Source organism: Orcinus orca, chromosome X (genome assembly GCF_937001465.1).
Source record: "Orcinus orca chromosome X, mOrcOrc1.1, whole genome shotgun sequence".
Lineage (NCBI taxonomy): Eukaryota > Metazoa > Chordata > Mammalia > Artiodactyla > Delphinidae > Orcinus > Orcinus orca.
In genome coordinates, this window is record NC_064580.1 from 66915735 (window position 1) to 66934289 (window position 18555).

The 18555-nt window shown below is 37.8% G+C and overlaps 1 protein-coding gene across 2 annotated transcripts in view; it reads right to left on the minus strand.

Moving 5' to 3' along the window:
• MAGT1 (magnesium transporter 1) overlaps window positions 1-13315 on the minus strand; it is a 49045-nt gene extending 35730 nt beyond the window's left edge. Inside the window, exons 1-2 of one of the 2 annotated variants that reach the window (XM_033406905.2) lie at window positions 13030-13175; window positions 2380-2502 (exon numbers count right to left, since the gene is read on the minus strand). Coding sequence is in view for 1 of the 2 variants with exons in the window: in XM_004280439.3 (XP_004280487.1) it covers window positions 13030-13131 (102 nt within the window). In the remaining variant the exon portion in view is untranslated. Of the gene's footprint in view, window positions 1-2379; window positions 2503-13029 lie in introns of both variants that reach the window. The other variant, XM_004280439.3, reaches the window with a different exon arrangement.
• Window positions 13316-18555: the final 5240 nt, after the last annotated feature.

Below are 18555 nucleotides of genomic sequence, written 5' to 3' on the forward strand. Positions count from 1 at the left end.
TGGAACAATGAATGATAGGAAACAGGTTGTTGGGGGAGGGATAAATTAGGAATTTGGGATTAACATATACACAGTACTATATATAAAACAGATAACCAACAAGGACCTACTGTATAGCACAGGGAACTATACTCAATATTTTGTAATAAACTACAAGGGAAAAGAATCTGAAAAAGAATACATATGTGTATAACTGAATCACTGTGCTGTACATCTAAAACTAACACAACATTGTACATCAACTATACTTCAATTTTAAAAAAAAGGAAACAGGTTGGTGGTAAAGGCAGTGGAAGAGAGTGAACTAGAAGGCAGATAGGACAAGGAACAAGGGGTGGAGGCTAGTTCATCTTTAGCAGTAGAATTAGTTACCAAAAATTGTCAAGAATAGGGATATTTGATTTAAAATAAGGCTGCATAAATTAAACTCAGTTTTTCTAAAAAATGAATTCTTATTATTTGATACAGACTTAATGATCCTCTTGGCTAAGAGAACAATATTAGTTCACAGAAAATATGCATTCTATATTCTAAAGCAGTCATTAATTCTGTTATACTTTCAAATTAAATTTGACAGTTACCAGCAAATTCAAACATAATTTGCCTATTTTATTCACCATGGCTACAGATACTATTTCGGGCTCTTTTAGAAAAAAAAATGTAAAGCAGTAACAGGTATAGTTTCAAATAGTCTATCTCTATTCAACCACATAGATATATGATCATTCCAATAAAACAAATGTATGTGCTTTGAATTAGTGGTAAACATGTGGAGTCTTCTTAAACAAAGTCTTGAATAGGTCTATGTAAAAAATGTATTATATTCCTCTTCTTGTTTATTAACAGACTGGAAAGACCAGATTTCTGCCTATACAATCCCCAAATAACTTATCAAGTAGAAGAAATTAGTTCAAAGGAATTACAAATTCTCTTTAAAGCTCTTATAAATGGGATTATTACCTCAAAAGACTGCTTATTACCGAGGCAATTAATTAGGTTACTTTCTCAGTTCATTTTTTTTAAAATGAACTAGTTTTAAACTTTTACAATAAAAGTACATGAACATAGCTTGGGACATGATAATTAGAAGCTATAATCCTTATTCACAATGACCTAATCTTTTAACATTTTAATATATATTAAAGTAAGCCCATCTTGATTTTATGGAGAAAATAGCAGTTACTATTTGGAATGCTTAGTACGTATGTGTCAGGCAGCAACTTCTCTCCTTATAGAATGAGTATTTAATTCAATCCTCAGAACAACACTATGAGGTTAAATACTCTATTTTTAGTTCATTTAAATGTTGAGTAAACAGGATCAGAGAGGTTAAGCAACTTGGCCAAAGTGCCATAGTAAGACACAGAGCTAGGATTCAAACAGATCATTCTAAACCAAGGTTTCTCAGCAGCAGGGTAACTGACATCTTGGGCCAGATAATTCTTTTGTGGGGAGCTGTCCTGCACATTGCATGTTGAGCAGCATCCCTGACCTCTACCTATTAGATGCCAGTAGCATCACCAGCTGGCAATAACCAAAAATGTCTCCAGACATTGCCAGATAACCCTTGGGAAGTAAAATTCCCCACTCCCTCTTGAGAACCACTGTTCTAAACTGAAAAGGATTTTCACAGTCTGATTTAAGCTTTTATAATCTTATTATGTATTCAAAACTATTTTTATTAATTACCGATCGGAACACAATGTAAAAGAAAGACTTGGTGATAAAGTAAATCAAAACTTCCCAGAGCAAGCCCTTAGCATAATGGATAATACACTTACTAGGTCCATGTTTCTCAAAGTGTGGCTAGTATAAAGGAGCCTGTTAAAAGTGCAGACTTCTAGGTTTCATCCTCCAGTAAATTTGATTCAGTAGATCTACATAAGCCTTACTCAAAGGATGCTGATTAGCAGGGTTAGCTGATAAAAAAGACCAAGCAGCATGCCTGAGTGAGCCACATACTGTCTCCAATACCCAAAACTGTCCAATAAGGTGCTGGGTTTCCTGTTTGGTTTGGTGGGCCAAAGAGACAGCCGTTTTTCCATGACCACGACAGGAATTGAGCATTATAAATCCATTCCCTTAGTCCCAAGGAACTTTGCTTGGTGAGCAGGCCCTTGGATTTCGTCGGGTTTATCAGCTACTGCTCCTGGCTACCTCTGTAGTATGAGAGCACCACCACCAAGGTCATTGAGGCTGAGGCTTTTACTTGCCAACAAGGCATCATCCATATAGTGAAAGCTTTAAACATGGAAGGGTAGAGGAACTTATGCTAAATCCTGACTCACCAACTGGTAGCAAATGGCACGGGACCTTAGGTACCCCTAGAGAATACTATAAACATATATAGGAGACCTTGCTACCTGAAAATGAACTGACCTTGATCCTCAAATATCAGTAAGATGGCACAGAAGGTGTTAGTGATGTCTAAGACTGCATACCACTTGTCATCAGTCTGTGTAATAGATTCAGTTGCAGTCGCAATGTCTGGAACAGCCTGGGCTATGGGAAAAACAATTGAAATCAGTTGGTAATAATCTGCTATAAGGCTTCAGTTCCTGTTAGTCTTTTTTCACTGGCCATTGAGGGCTGTTGTTGTGAGATACTGCATCACTTACCACCTCTGATGCCTTTAAATCTTTAATCAAGGCTGTGATTTCCCTTTCTCTTCCTGGTGGGCTCTTTAGCTTCTGGTGGATTCCAGGAATATGGAATTTTAACATGTACCCCAAGTGATTCCTTTTTTAAAAATTTATTTATTTTATTTATTTATTTTTGGCTGCATTGGGTCTTTGTTGCTGTGCGCAGGCTTTCCCTAGTTGTGGTGAGCGGGGGCCACGTGCATGGGCTTCTCATTGCGGTGGCTTCTCTTGCTGCGGAGCACGGGTTCTAGGTGCACGGACTTCAGTAGTCGTGGTGCGCGGGCTCAGTAGTTGTGGCTCGCAGGCTCTAGAGCGCAGGCTCGGTAGTTGTGGCACACAGGCTTAGTTGCTCCACGACTCGTGGGATCTTCCCAGATCAGGGATCAAACCCATGTCCCCTGCGTTGGTAGGTGGATTCTTAACCACTGCACCACCAGGGGAGTTCCCCAAGTGATTCTTTATACACTGAAGTTTGAGTACTACTGCTCTACATTTTAATTCTTATGGGTAAGGACTACGTCTTATATAATTTCTATGCAATTACACAGGGAAATTAAATAAACATTAAGCAATTCAAATTATACACAACAGGAAAAAATACACCATTCCTAAAAATAAACCACCACCTGATCTTCCTGAAATGGTTGAAGAATGTGATATATTCTAGATAACTCAAATATAACACCTTATCTAGGAATAAACCTACCTAAGGAGACAAAAGACCTGTAAGCGGAAAATTATAAGACACTGATGAAAGAAATTAAAGATGACACAAATAGATGGAGAGATATACCATGTTCTTGGATTGGAAGAATCAACATTGTGAAATTGACTCTAATACCCAAAGCAATCTACAGATTCAATGCAATCCCTATCAAACTACCACTGGCATTTTTCACAGAACTAGAACAAAAAAATTCACAATTTTATGGAAACGCAAAAGACCCCAAATAGTCAAAGCAATCTTGAGAAAGAAAAATGGAGCTGGAGGAATCAGGCTCCCTGACTTCAGACTATACTACAAAGCTACAGTAATCAAGACAGTAATGGCACTGGCACAAAAACAGAAATATAGATCAATGCAACAGGATAGAAAGCCCAGAGATAAACCCACGCACATATGGTCACCTTATCTTTGATAAAGGAGGCAAGAATATACAGTGGAGAAAAGACAGCCTCTTCAGTAAGTGGTGCTGGGAAAACTGGACAGCTACATGGAAAAGTGTGAAATTAGAACACTCCCTAACACCATACACCAAAATAAGCTCAAAATGGATTAAAGACCTAAATGTAAGGCCAGACACTATCAAACTCTTAGAGGAAAACATAGGCAGAACACTCTATGACATAAATCACAGCAAGATCCTTTTTGACCCACCTCCTAGAGAAATGGAAATAAAAACAAAAGTAAACAAATGGGACTTAATAAAACTTAAAAGCTTTTGCACAGCAAAGGAAACCATAAAGAAGACCAAAAGACAACCCTCAGAAGGGGCGAAAATATTTGCAAATGAAGTAACTGACAAAGGATTAATCTCCAGAATTTACAAGCAGCTCATGCAGCTCAATATCAAAAAAACAAACAACCCAATCCAAAAATGGGCAGAAGACCTAAATAGACATTTCTCCAAAGAAGATATACAGATTGCCAACAAACACATGAAAGAATGCTCAACATCATTAATCATTAGAGAAATGCAAATCAAAACTACAATGAGGTATCATCTCACACCCGTCAGAATGGCCATCATCAAAGAATCTAGAAACAATAAATGCTGGAGAGGGTGTGGAGAAAAGGGAACCCTCTTGCACTGTTGGTGGGAATGTAAATTGATACAGCCACTATGGAGAACAGTACAGAGGTTCCTTAAAAAACTAAAAATAGAACTACCATATGACCCAGCAATCTCACTACTGGGCATATACCCTGAGAACACCATAATTCAAGAAGAGTCATGTACCACAATGTTCATTGCAGCACTATTTACAATAGTCAGGACATGTAAGCAACCTAAGTGTCCATCAACAGATGAATGGATAAAGAAGATGCGGCACATATATACAATGGAATATTACTCAGCCATAAAAAAGAAACAAAATTGAGTTATTTGTACTGAGGTGGATGGACCTAGAGTCTGTCATACAAAGTAAGTCAGAAAGAGAAAAACAAATACCATATGCTAACACATATATATGAAATCTAAGGGGAAAAAAAAGGTCATGAAGAACCTAGGGGCAAGATGGGAATAAAGACACAGACCTACTAGAGAATGGACTTGAAGATATGGGGAGGGGGAAGGGTAAGCTGGGACAAAGTGAGAGAGTGGCATGGACATATATACACTATGAAACTTAAAATAGATAGCTAGTGGGAAGCAGCCGCATAGCACAGGGAGATCAGCTCGGTGCTTTGTGACACCTAGAGGAGTGGGATAGGGAGGGTGGGAGGGTGGGAGATCCAAGGGGGAAGAGATATGGGAACATATGTATATGTATAACTGATTCACTTTGTTATAAAGCAGAAACTAACACACCATTGTAAAGCAATTATACTCCAATAAAGATGTTAAATATATATATATATATATAAAACACCTTAATAATTCCTAGACACTTCTTTCACTAGTCTTCTTTTGTCTCTTCTGTTATATGATTTTATAAAGGAATTTCTCTTTTTTCACATTTGAGTTAAAAGTTTTCTTGATCGGAGTAAATCGCTAGTACTGAAGAACCTTCTTCCTTAGGATGCCTCTTATTCGTTGTCAAGAGCCCATTGTTTGGGTACTGAAAGCTATGCCTTAGAAATAAAAATTTTGTTTCTCTATAGGCTCTACACTAAGTCCCACTATTCACTCTCTAAATATTCCTTTATCTTCCAAAGTCATAACCTTCAGAAGTAAAGGATTAATATATCACCTGTGACCTTCAGGCCCTTCTATTTACTATTTAATACTTTAAAGTTGTTAGTAGGAAAGATATTTTCCAGGGACTATAGTACATAAAGGTAGGAGGTTTATCAAGTGAGCTCAACTCAAAAAAGTAATTGATTTGGAAACAACTCCTACTGCAAATACTTTTTCCACTACAGTTTTAAAAAACATTTGAGAAAATATACCCATCCAGTCTTAAAATTTGCACTGGATATATTTATTTAAAACAAAATAAAAGTTTACTATGAAAAAACATTAAATTTATAAGCAAAGACTTTCACAATCAATTGATATCTCCCCTTCTTGGAGTACATTACTCTACTTTCAACTATTTAAATAAAACAAAAAGAAGAGTAATAATATTCACAATTAAAATATAATGCTTACCAACAAAGTTAAGTAAGCTTAAAGTCTTTCTCTTCTCTTGAAGCTTTTAAATTATTATGGCCACAAAATAATCCCACTAACAGGAAGTCAATTAATATCTCTAATTCTGTTAGTAATAATCAAGTACGATGAAAATTTTAGGACTACAAGGGATTAAGAGGACCAAGAAAGTGCAGTAACACAACACTGCACTAATTTAACTTTATTCTACTTGCTTGCATAATATGTATCCCAATTAGCTCTAGCAAAATAGATTAAGCCTTAACAACTACAAATTTTCCTATTATCACTAAATATCACTCAGCAAAGATAGCATATAGCAGTCAGTGGTCCCCAATCTTTTCGGCACCGGGGACTGGTTTCGTGGAACAGTTTTTCCATGGACGGGGTGGCGGGGGATGGTTTCGGGATGATTTAAGTGCATTACATTTATTGTGCACTTTATTTCTATTATTATTACATTGTAATATATAATGAAATAATTATACAGCTCACCATAATGCAGAATCAGTGGGAGCCCTGAGCTTGTTTTCCCTTGCCACTCACTGATAGGGTTTTGATATGAGTTTGCAAGCAATTGATTTATTATGGTCTCCGTACAGTCAAAGCTCTCTGCTAATGATAATCTGTATTTGCAGAGCATCAACGCCTCAGCTCCACCTCAGATCATCAGGCATTAGATTCTCATAAGGTGTGCGCAACCTAGCTCCCTTGCATGCGCGGTTCACAGTAGGGTTCGCACTCCTATGAGAATCTAATGCCCCCGCTGATCTGACAGGAGGTGGAGCTCTGGCGGTAATGCGAGCAATCAGGAGCGGTTGTATTTCGCTCGCCCGCCCGGCGGCCCGCCGCTCAGCCCCTGCTGTGAGTCCCGGTTCCTAACAGGCCACGGACCGGTACCAGTCTGTGGCCCGGGGGTTGGGGACCCCTGGTATATAGGAATCCACTATAATTTAAATCTAAATTCTGATGCTGCCATTAAGATTACTTTTGAATTTCAGAAGTAATAAAGCTAAGCATCAACAGTCTGAATTCCTCTAAAATGCACCTCCCTTTCCCCCAAAACTTATTTCATTATATCTGTGTTCTAGACCATCAGGGTTTATTCATAAAAATTCTTGATATTTTTAGCTTTCTTAATAATCCACTAGCCTACAAATGTTAGTTTAAAAAATTCCTGGTTAAGGAATAAATTTTCAACTCCATCCTTAAATTACAAGTGAGACTGAACAGACCTGGAAACATAATTGGCAGATAATGACTGAAGGAGAAAGACAGTGAACAGAGAAGAGAGTATCTGTAATCCTTAAATGCTATCTGCTCCATTCTCAGTTCACATACTTCTTGCACAGGGCTAAAATATACCACTGTCCCCTCTCCTTGATGTTTATTTTTGGAGGATGTCTCAATTTGTTTGTTTTGCAATGCTACTGAGCCTTTTGTTCTTGGTAATAAGGTATTTTCTAAGTAATTGCTGGGGTTTTGCGCATGTGATACTTTCATGCATCACTTCTCAAAGCAATGTCAAAGAATACAGAAGTTTTTTCCAATAATTGCCTGCCTTGTCAAAATATGCAGATAATTTTATTTTCTGAATAAGCTTCATAAAAACAATATAAAAAGATCAATTGAAAAATATTTTATACTGCAGAGGAACACAAGCTTATTTTATTTTCTATCAATAATATTCATCTAATGTCTTCTACATACCAGGTACTGCATTAGGCACTTTACAGCCCTCATCTCCTTTAATTCTCACAATACAAAAGAAGATAGGCATTTTCCCATTCTACTGATAAGGAAAATGAGACTCAGAGTAACTTGCTAAAGATCACTTGGGTTGCATTAACATACATGATCTTTAAAATTTTACACAATTTTTTGAAAACTGAGCAAACGAGAGGAAAACTATCTGCCACCCTAGCATTATTAAGACCATTTTTTAATGTTTCAGTATGCTTTGTGCATTCATTCTTTTCCAGGGAATTCCCTGGCTGTCTGGTGGTTTGGACTCAGGGCTTTCACTCACAGGGCCCAGGTTCGATCCCTGGTCAGGGAACTAATATCCCACAAGCCACACAGTGTGGCCAAAGAAAAGAAAAAAAACGACACTCTTTTCCATATTCCATATTATTTTTCTATTACAGATTCCCAGAAGTAGATCAAGAAATATGGATAATTTTTTACAAGTGAAGAATTGTCAATTATTATTTTTTTTAAATATTTATTTTCGCTGTACCGTGTCTTAGTTGCAGCATGCAGGATCTTCCTTGCATCATGTGGGATCTTTAGTTGTGGCATGCGGACTCTTAGTTGCGGCATGCATGCGGGATCTAGTTCCCCGACGAGGGATCGAACTCAGGCCCCCTCCATTGGGAGCTCAGAGTCTTACCCACTGGACCACCAGGGAAGTCTTGAGATATGGATAATTTTGTCAAAGACCATGCCTTTTCATTTTTATCATGCTGCCTCCCTAAAATGACACCAGTTGCAAGAATAAGCAACTTTCTTTCTACCAGAGGGGGAAATAATTCACCATAAAAATAAAATAAGTCACTGCAAAATAAGCCTTTGTGGCCTAGCAGAGAGCATACGATTTGGAGTCAGACAAGGGGTAGAATCCCAGCTCAGCCTCTACAGCTGTGCTTCTTTAGGCAAACCCCCAACGTCTCTCTTGCTCAGTGTCAGTTTCCTCACCTTTCAAAAAGGGCTAATACTCTGCAGGGTTATTGTGAGGATTAGAGATAATGCATGTAAACCATAGTGCATGACATGTAGAAGGCATTGAATAAATATTAGAGAATAAGTCAATGTTCCAGTGAAAACACTGTTACGAGTGTAAGTAATCCGATAAGTAGGGTAGCATTTCATTTAACAACAGACAACTATGAAGAACTTGAGTGATTTTTAATTATATTCATTTAGGAGAGGTGTCTTTTTTTGTTGTTCTTCTCTATTTTTTTAAATAAATTTATTTATTTAATTTATTTATTTTTGGCTGCATTGGGTCTTCATTGCTGCACGCAGGCTTTCTCTAGTTGTGGCAAGCAGGGGCTACTCTCCGTTGCGGTGCTTGGGCTTCTCATTTTGGTGGTTTCTCTTGTTGCGGAGCACGGGCTCTAGGCACACAGGCTCAGTAGTTGCGGCTCTCAGGCTCTAGAGCTCAGGCTCAGTAGTTGTGGTCCACAGGCTTAGTTGCTCCGCGGCATGTGGGATCTTCCCGGACCAGAGCTCAAACCTGTGTCCCCTGCATTGGCAGGCAGATTCTTAACCACTGCGCCTCCAGGGAAGCCCTCTATTTTTTTTAATTGAAGTGTAGTTGATTTACAAAGTTGTGCTAATTACTGCTGTACAGCAAAGTGACTCAGTTATACAGGAGAGGTGTCTTTTAAAACATAATACTTAGATTATAAGATCATACATTATCCTACCATTTAAAGTCAAATCTACTATGGTGGATAGACCTGGGATTTTTTAAAAATAATGTTTTCAAAAATTGTAAGCATTTTGCAACAGAACGTCTATATTTTTAAACTGTCTCTAAGTAGTATCACAGTAATCTCATTATTTAAAAGTCCAAAACATGCTCAGTTACAGGGGAAAGGTATAAAAACGAAACCAACTTTACCAGCCTATGTTTGTTCCTTGTTTACTGATGAGAAAATCCAATTTTAGATTGTGAAACCTAAACAAACCCTCAAGTGAAAGAACAGATTGCTGACTTTATATGTACACAGTTAATTAATTAATTAATTAGATGTTTATTGACAGATACTGCTAGGTGTGAAAAGAATTAATTTAAAAGTGTCTGTATTCATAACCAATATTTTATAATAACTATAAATGGAGTATAATCTTTAAAAATGGTGAATAGCCATGTTGTACACTTGAAACTCATATAATATTGTAAATCAACTATACCTCAGTTAAACAAAAGTGTCTGTATTCAAGATGCTCACAGTCTAATGGGAAAGACTGGTATATAAACAATGACAATACAATGTGCTGAATTCATCTCAATTCACCTAGGGGAACCAGGAAAAGCTTAGTTGAAAAGGAAGGTAATGTTTGAGCTAAGAGTTGAAGAGTAGGAACCCTCAGGTGAATGAGGGAGTGGGGTGAGGGAGAAGAAGGGAGATACTCCAGCAAGTATAGATACTTGCAAGAGAGTATAGAAAGATCAAGGCAGGAATTCCCTGGCAGTCCAGTGGTTAGGACTCGGCACTCTCACTGCCAGGGCAAGGGTTCAATCCCTGGTGGGAGAACTAAGATCCCGCAAGCCATGCGGCCAGTAGAGGGCGGAGCTTGAATTGAGATGAGCCTGGAAAAAGCAGACCAGGGACAGACCACAGGAGTCCTTTTATACTTTGCAAAATAGGTTATTTTAACCTTTCGGTTGTCAGTTTTTTACCTTAGCATCTCTGGCAACACTATGAAGGATGAGTTCAAGGATGACCAGTTAGGCAGTTATGGCAAGAGATTTGCAAGAGCGATAAGGGTCTTGAACAGTGGCATGATGGGAAGGGAGTTAGAATCTGATTCCTTAAAAACATTTTTTTATTGAGATAAAATGCACGTAACATAAAATCCACCGTGTTAACAATTTTAAAGTACATAAAACATTATTAATCATTAGAGAAATACAAATCAAAACTACAATGAGATATCATCTCACACTGGTCAGAATGGCCATCATCAAAAAATTTACAAACAATAATTGCAAGAGAGGGTGTGGAGAAAAGGGAACCCTCTTGCACTGTTGGTGGGAATGTAAATTGATACAGCCACTATGGAGAACAGTATGGAGGTTCCTTAAAAAACTACAAATAGAACTACCATATGACCCAGCAATCCCACTACTGAGCATATACCCTGAGAAAACCATAATTCAAAAAGACTCATGTACCACAATGTTCACTGCAGCACTATTTACAATAGCCAGGACATGGAAGCAACCTAAGTGTCCATCAACAGATGAATGGATAAAGAAGATGTGGCACATATATACAATGGAATATTACTCAGCCATAAAAAAGAAACAAAATTGAGTTATCTGTACTGAGGTGGATGGACCTAGAGTCTGTCATACAGAGTGAAGTAAGTCAGAAAGAGAAAAACAAATACCATATGCTAACACATATATATGGAATCTAAAAAAACCAAAAAGGTCATGAAGAACCTAGGGGCAAGACGGGAACAAAGACACAGACCTCCTAGAGAATGGACTTGAGGACACGGGGAGGGGGAAGGGTAAGCTGGGACAAAGTGAGAGAGTGGCATGGACATATATACACTACCAAACGTAAAATAGATAGCTAGTGGGAAACAGCCACATAGCACAGGGAGATCAGCTAGGTGCTTTGTGACCACCTAGAGGGGTAGGATAGGGAGGGTGGGAGGGAGGGAGATGCAAGAGGGAAGAGATATGGGGTCATATGTATAACTGATTCACTTTGGTATAAAGCAGAAACTAACACACCATTGTAAAGCAATTATACTCCAATAAAGATGTTTAAAAAATAAAAAATCAAGTACATAATTCATTGCTAATTCCTTTTGAAAGTAATCTATCCCCTGCTAGGCTCTTCTGCTTCTAGTTTAGTGAGAGGTTAAATGAATAAATAATTTAACTGGTAGAAATACTAGTTTTTAACATTTTTCACTGTTTTATTAAAAAATGGTGGTTGTAGAAATTTAGACAATACCAACATATAAGGTAAAAAGTTACAGTGTTCCCCTAATGAACAATCCCAACTACCCAGAGATATCCACTGTTGTATATCCTTACAAAGGTTTCTCTCTCTATATATATACACTTTTATATATATATATATATATATATATATATATAAACATAAAAGGCTTCTAGAATATAAAACTATGTATTGCTTTACATCTTGTTTTCTACGTAAAAATGGCTTGGAACCCTCCTAAAAAAGCACATAGATTTCTAGTTCCAGTGTATGAGCCTGCTCATTTCACCATTACTTTGAAAATTGTATATTTTTAATTTTACTTTTTGCCAATCTATTAATTAACTCGTTTTAATATGCTAGCTTATTTTTTTTCTTATGGAATAGTACACATATTCAAAAACAGAGAAGGTAGGTTCTCTTAAATTCAGCTCAAGTTGACAAGCATCGGAGATGTTTAAATGGCATTTTAAAAGTGCCTGTACAGGTATCGTGTACTAAAGGAGGCACAGAATGTACAGGAAATAGCATAAGACGGACTGACCTAGGATTTCAGTCCTTGTTCTGCAACAGTTAACTGTGTAAGTTTAGGACTTGGGTTTCCTTATTTATAAAATTAGAGAGCATAAAGAATTGCTAGTAATCTGTAAAGCTCTAAGAGCATACGGCTCTACACATGTTTCAAAACAACAATGTTAAAATTCCTCAGCTTGGATTGCTTAATGGTGAGTAAAGAATACTGTATCTCCTCCACTTGCCAAAGTCAGTAAATTCCACGAGGAGGAATCTTAGTTTTGTTCACTTATATACACTAAGCTTCTCACAACAGCGCCTGGCGCGCTTGATATTTGGTAAACCATTGCAAATGGTTTAAGAGCTTCACTCCGGTAACTTGCTTTGAATCAATTATTTGGACAATGAAATAAATTTGGCATAGCTCCGCTCTTCTGTTTACTCCTCTCATTCCTGAAGTGAAAATGCTACAAAATATATAGTTCTCACACGTCTAAAAGGGAGTTACATCTACTGACAGAAGAAGGACTCAGATATTCTACCCCTTGGACCTAAAGTCGAACTTCCCGCCACCACCTGATGGGGCCCATACTCAAAGAAGTGTCAAAACTCGTAGCTATGTACATCCACAGGCCTATAGAAGCCAGCTTGTCACCTACCCCACCCCACTCTCAGACTCTACAGTCCCAGAAGACAAGGTATTACAGTTTCTTCTCTCGCGAACCCCACAATTCCAAAAACGGCGGAATTGGAGCCGCCAAAGGTACAGAATCGGCGGGGAAAAGGGATCGGGAAGGACAAAACAGACCCTCTCAAGCCCCACTCGTTGGGAGAAGCCCGTGTTGCTGGAAACAGCGTCCTCACCTCCTTCTTTCTCTGGGCAGAGGCTGAGGGAACCCCGTAAACGAGCAGCAGTGCCACCGCTACGGTCGCAGAGACGCACCAAAGCCACCAACGCGCTGCCATGTTCGCTTCTCTCCTTCCTAGAAGGGAAACTTTCCTGGGGCTGGGTCTGAGGGTTGGGCGTGAGAACAGGCAAACCAGCCCCCTCGCGCCTCCTCATTGGTCCAGCTCAACCCTGCCCGTAGTCCCCTCACATTACGTCAGGGCGCTGTACAGCCAGACGCCCGCTAAAAGACGTTTCACTTCTAATTGGTCTCTGTTAGCCAATAGAAAAATGACAATCTGGAGGTTTTACATTGGTCCGCTAAGGATGAGGGACCGCCCCTTTCATTAAACGTAAAGATGGCAGGCTTAGCGGTTCTTCAAATACGCGTGCGCAGTTGTGAAGCATTGCGGCTTTTCAGCGTCCAAGCTGGCTTAGGGTTGTTACGACAGAAACTTTTTCCCGGAGACTCTTTAGAACTCTTTGAACACCTCTTTCGTGTATATTCTAGAAAAATTGGACCTAGCCACGTGATTGATAGGAGCTATCCAAGTCCCTTATTTGGCCTCCAAAGTATTTCAAATAAAAAAATAAAAAGAAAGTTGGGGCTTCCCTGGTGGCAGTGGTTAAGAATCCGCCTGCCAATGAAGAGAACACGGGTTCGAGCCCTGGGCGGGGACGATCCCACATGCCGTGGAGCAACTAAGCCCGTGTGCCACAACTACTGAGCCTGAGCTCTTGAGCCCGCGAGCCACAAATACTGAAGCCTGCGCACTTAGAGCCCGTGCCCTGCAACAAGAGAAGCCAGGACAATGAGAAGCCTGCGCACTGCAGCGAAGAGTAGCCCAGGCTCACCGCAACTAGCGAAAGCCCGCACACAGCAAGGAAGACCCAACACAGCCAAAAAATAGGTAAAAGCAGGAAAGCAAAAACAGTGTTACTGAGGGATATTTTAAAAGGTGAATGAACAAGAGCTTGTTGAATACCTTGTGTGTCCCAGGAACTGTGCCACATGTGCTGAACACAACAGACATCAAAAGTTATATTCTAAAGTGTTTATTCATGGCAAACCTTTAGGTTTATTAGGTAGGCACCAACAAGTACTTAAATTTCTGTTATAGACAGCAAATTTTTTTTTTTACTTGCCGTTCTTTTGTTTGAGGGATGGACGCAGCACTAAGGTTGTAAGAAAGCACTTCTGTCTTTTTAAAGTTTTTGTGTCATAATCGGTTTTCTTAAATATCCAGTTCCCTTATCTAAAAAATAATAAAAATCCTACATAGCAGAACTTTCCACTTATTTGGCCCAGTTCTGTTTACCATTGTGGGTTGTAAAACTGGGATAATAGAGAAGAATAATATACTCAAGAGGGAAAACACCAACAAAACCAATTGCATGTAATTTGGATTTATTTTGATGCTGTGGAATATCATATGACCATTCTTTTAGGCCCTGCTGAGAAACACACGGAGAGGAAAATAATTTCATTAAGTTGGAGAGACAAAGAGATGGGTATGGAAGGGAAAATAGTTGCTTCTGAAGAGATGTGATCTAGAGATATGTAAAAAATTAAAACGTTTACAGACACTCGTAGTAAGAAATTTTTTAAAAAAGGACACTGAGACATGCCATATGATTCCATTTATATGACATTCTAGAAAGGTAGAGAACAGATCAGTGACTATCAGGGGCTGGAGGTGGGGAGAGGGACTGACTACAAAGGGGCCACACAAGGAGATTTTTTGTGAGGATACAGCCTTTCTCTCCTTAATTATTGGGGTGGTTACACACTGCTTGCATTTGTCAAAACTCAGAAGACTACACTAAAAAAGAGTGAATTTTACTGCATGTAAATTTAACAAATAAAAAATTAAGGTAAGTTTTTTAAGTACACAAAAATCTCACCTATCATTTTGGCAAAAATTCAATACATGATGTCATTGAGTCTGTGGGGAAACAGGCACCCTCATACATTGCTGGTGGGAATGAAAAATGGAGGATAACTTAATATCTAATGCATTTATCCTTTGATTCAGCAATCCCACTTCTAGGAATCTACTCCAACAATAAGAAAATATATGCTCACAAATTTGTTCATTTCAGCACTATTTGTAATTGAAATATTCTCAAAACCACCTAAATGTTCAAATATAGGAGAATGATTGAATATACTATGGTACATAAATACCATGGAGTATTTCACAGCTGTAAAGAAAAGGAATGAGGAAGAGCTCTGTAAATGATATGGATTTTCAAGATCTATTGTTAAAGTGAAAAAACCAAGTGCAAAAGTACATACATATTATGCTACATTTGTGTAAAATAGAAGAGGAAATAAGAAAATATATGTTTGCCCATTTTGCAAAAGGAAACACAGAAAGCTTAAATCAGAAACTAATGAAATTGGTTACCTACAGAAGGTGAAGAAAATGGAGTAGAAAAGTTATGAGGGAATGACACTTCTCTAAGTACACCAGTTTGTATAGTTTTGACTTTTGAAATAATGTTAATATTTTAAAAATAAAATATAAAAGCAAATCATATGGTTTTGCAAGATGAAAAAAGTTCTGGAGATGGATGGTGGTGATAGTTGTACAACAATGTGAATGTACTTAATACCACTGAACTATACACTTTAAAATGGTTAAAATGCTAAATTTTATGTTATGTATATTTTACCACAATTTAAAAAATAAGTTAAACATTTAAAAATCACATCAGTAAGAATGGGTTAAAAAACTGAAATTGAATACAAACAGAAAAAAGGGAGCACAGCTCTATTTCAAATGAAAAAAAACCACACTAAAAAAAAAATAACTAATCTGAAAAATTTATGAACACAGTACCTTGATTACATACCATTAGTCTAAAGAAAAAAACACAACTACAAGCAAATCTTAAACTCTACTAGGTAGATTTCTTTTTCATAGTGATATGAGCAAAGCAATTCTGAAAATATATTGTGTATAATGTAATATGTAAAAACACTGATGTTGAGAGCCAGGATTCTCACTGTGTAAGAAGGGAGATACAAATATGAAATGAGGGAAAGTAAAAGAGAACTTTTGGGGGTTGGACTGGAATTGGAAGTATTTGTATAAATTTATCATTCATGATATATATTCCTAGCTCTATTCACAGGAAGGACTAGAAGCAATGACACTCCAATATCAATGAGCAAACCTAGTGCCAAATCTAGGTTGCTAAATGCCATCCCTGAAATAAATTGGGGCTCCTTAGGGAAATGGTTGATTCCAGTGCTGGGGCAGGGAAAGTACAAGATGAGCCTTGTGTCAGAAAATAAAGATGTGCTCAAAAAAAATGATGGCGACGTCAAAAAAAGACATATAAGCCAGCTTGAAGGGAATCCTACTGACAACATCTGAGACTATTGAGCATTAAAATAAATCATGATAGCAATGGATTATAACCTATGGAATCCATGGATCCACACTGATAGTGAACAAATAAATAGGGGAGAAGATCAAACTCCTCTTTATAGTAGAACACTCAGTATTAAATATGGAAGGAATGATAGAGTTAGAAAATCACCATTTTGCAACTTTCATACTAATAATTCTTTTAGGCAAAAATCATCAATGGATACAAAAACTAGTGGGTGGAAGTTTGATAAAGAACAGGATATATACATAGTCTGAATGTATTCCTCACGTTACTTATTAATGACAAAGGGAAAAACAGTAACTTTATACTATAGGAACTTGGAGGTCACCCTTTTGATCAAATGATTAAAGTTGGCATTATCAATAATGGGACAAGCTAATATTATAGGCTTCCTGATAAGATGCCCTAAGAAGACATATCTGTCATGTAGTATTCCTGTCAGAAGTGCATTAACTGAATCTAATTAGGAGAAAATGTCAAGCACACAAAATTTGAGGGAACTTTTACAAAATAACTGGCCTGTACTCTTCAAATATATTACGGAGCACAGACCTGTGGAGTCAGAAGGTCCGTTACCAGTTGTCACTTACAATTGCCTAATCTTGATTCTGCACCTCACTTCCTTCATATGTAAGCTTGAGAGTATAAAGTTTACCTTAGTAAGAAAAAAATTAGTGCCGTGAAAGCCAAAGAAAGGCCGAGGAACTGTTTGATTTTCTAGGAGACTAAAGACATAACTTACATGTAATGAGGTGGCTGGACCTAGAGTCTGTCATACAGAGTGAAGTAAGTCTGAAAGAGAAAAACAAATACCTTATGCTAACACATATATATGGAATCTAAAAAAACAAAAAGGTTCTGAAGAACCTAGGGGCAGGACAGGAATAAAGACGCAGACGTAGAGAATGCACTTGAGGACACGGGGAGGAGAAAGGGTAAGCTGGGTCGAAGTGAGAGAGTGGCATGGACATATATACACTACCAAATGTAAAACCGATAGCTAGTGGGAAGCAGCTGCATAGCACAGGGAGATCAGCTCGGTGGTTTGTGAGCACCTAGAGGGGTGGGATAGAGAGGGTGGGAGGGAGACGCAAGAGGCAGGAGACATGAGGATGTGTGTATATGTATAGCTGATTCACTTTGTTATAAAGCAGAAGCTAACACACCATTGTGGAGCAATTATACTCCAATAAAGATGTTTAAAAAAAAGACATAATTAAATTCAATACAGGGAACTGGATTGAATTCTGGATAGAGATATTGGGGTAATTGGTGAAATTGGAATATGAGCTGTACTGTCTCAATATTAAAATTTCTGAATTTAATAACTGTACTGTGGTTATGTAAGAGAATAGCTTACTCTTAGGAAATGAACCCTGAAGTATTAACAGGTAAAAACACATGACGTATGCAAGTTATTCTCAAATGGTTCAGAAAAAAAGAGATGCATTTATATATACATCTTTTATGTACATGTATTTAATCACACACACAAAGAAAACATGTGGCAAAATATTACCAAGTGGTGTACCTTGGTAATGGGTGTACAGGAAGTCTCCCTCCCCCAATATTTTATTATGAAAATATCCAAATATACAAAGTGAAAGAATTGTACTCTGAACACACACCGCCAAGATTCTACAATCAACAATTTGTTAAATTTGCTTTATCACATATTTATCTACATATTAATAATTCTTTTTACTGTTCTTGCAAGTTTCCTCATAACTTGAAATCATTTCAAAATTAAAAGTTAAACGAATTCGTAGGTAGTAATAGGAAAAAAATTAAAGAAATGAAGGAAGTTTGGAGGGAACAGAAAGTACTGCTAGTGTGGAGCGAGATACAAGCTCAGTCCTCTAAAACACTATCTTGAAGCTGGTGCCTTTGATGTCTCAGTCTGAGATCAATGTCTCAGCTCTCCTCTATAGATCCCTAAACCTGGCTTCGAGGCCAGGGATTCTCTCATTGTTACGTAAATATCTTGGTATGTCATTTACAAAGTGTAAAACTTCGTTTCCCACAAGGCGTTTATCCTTCCGTGCTGTAAAGAGGACAAATTCTATAGGTTTTTTACAGGTCTCGCGAGATTCATCAAA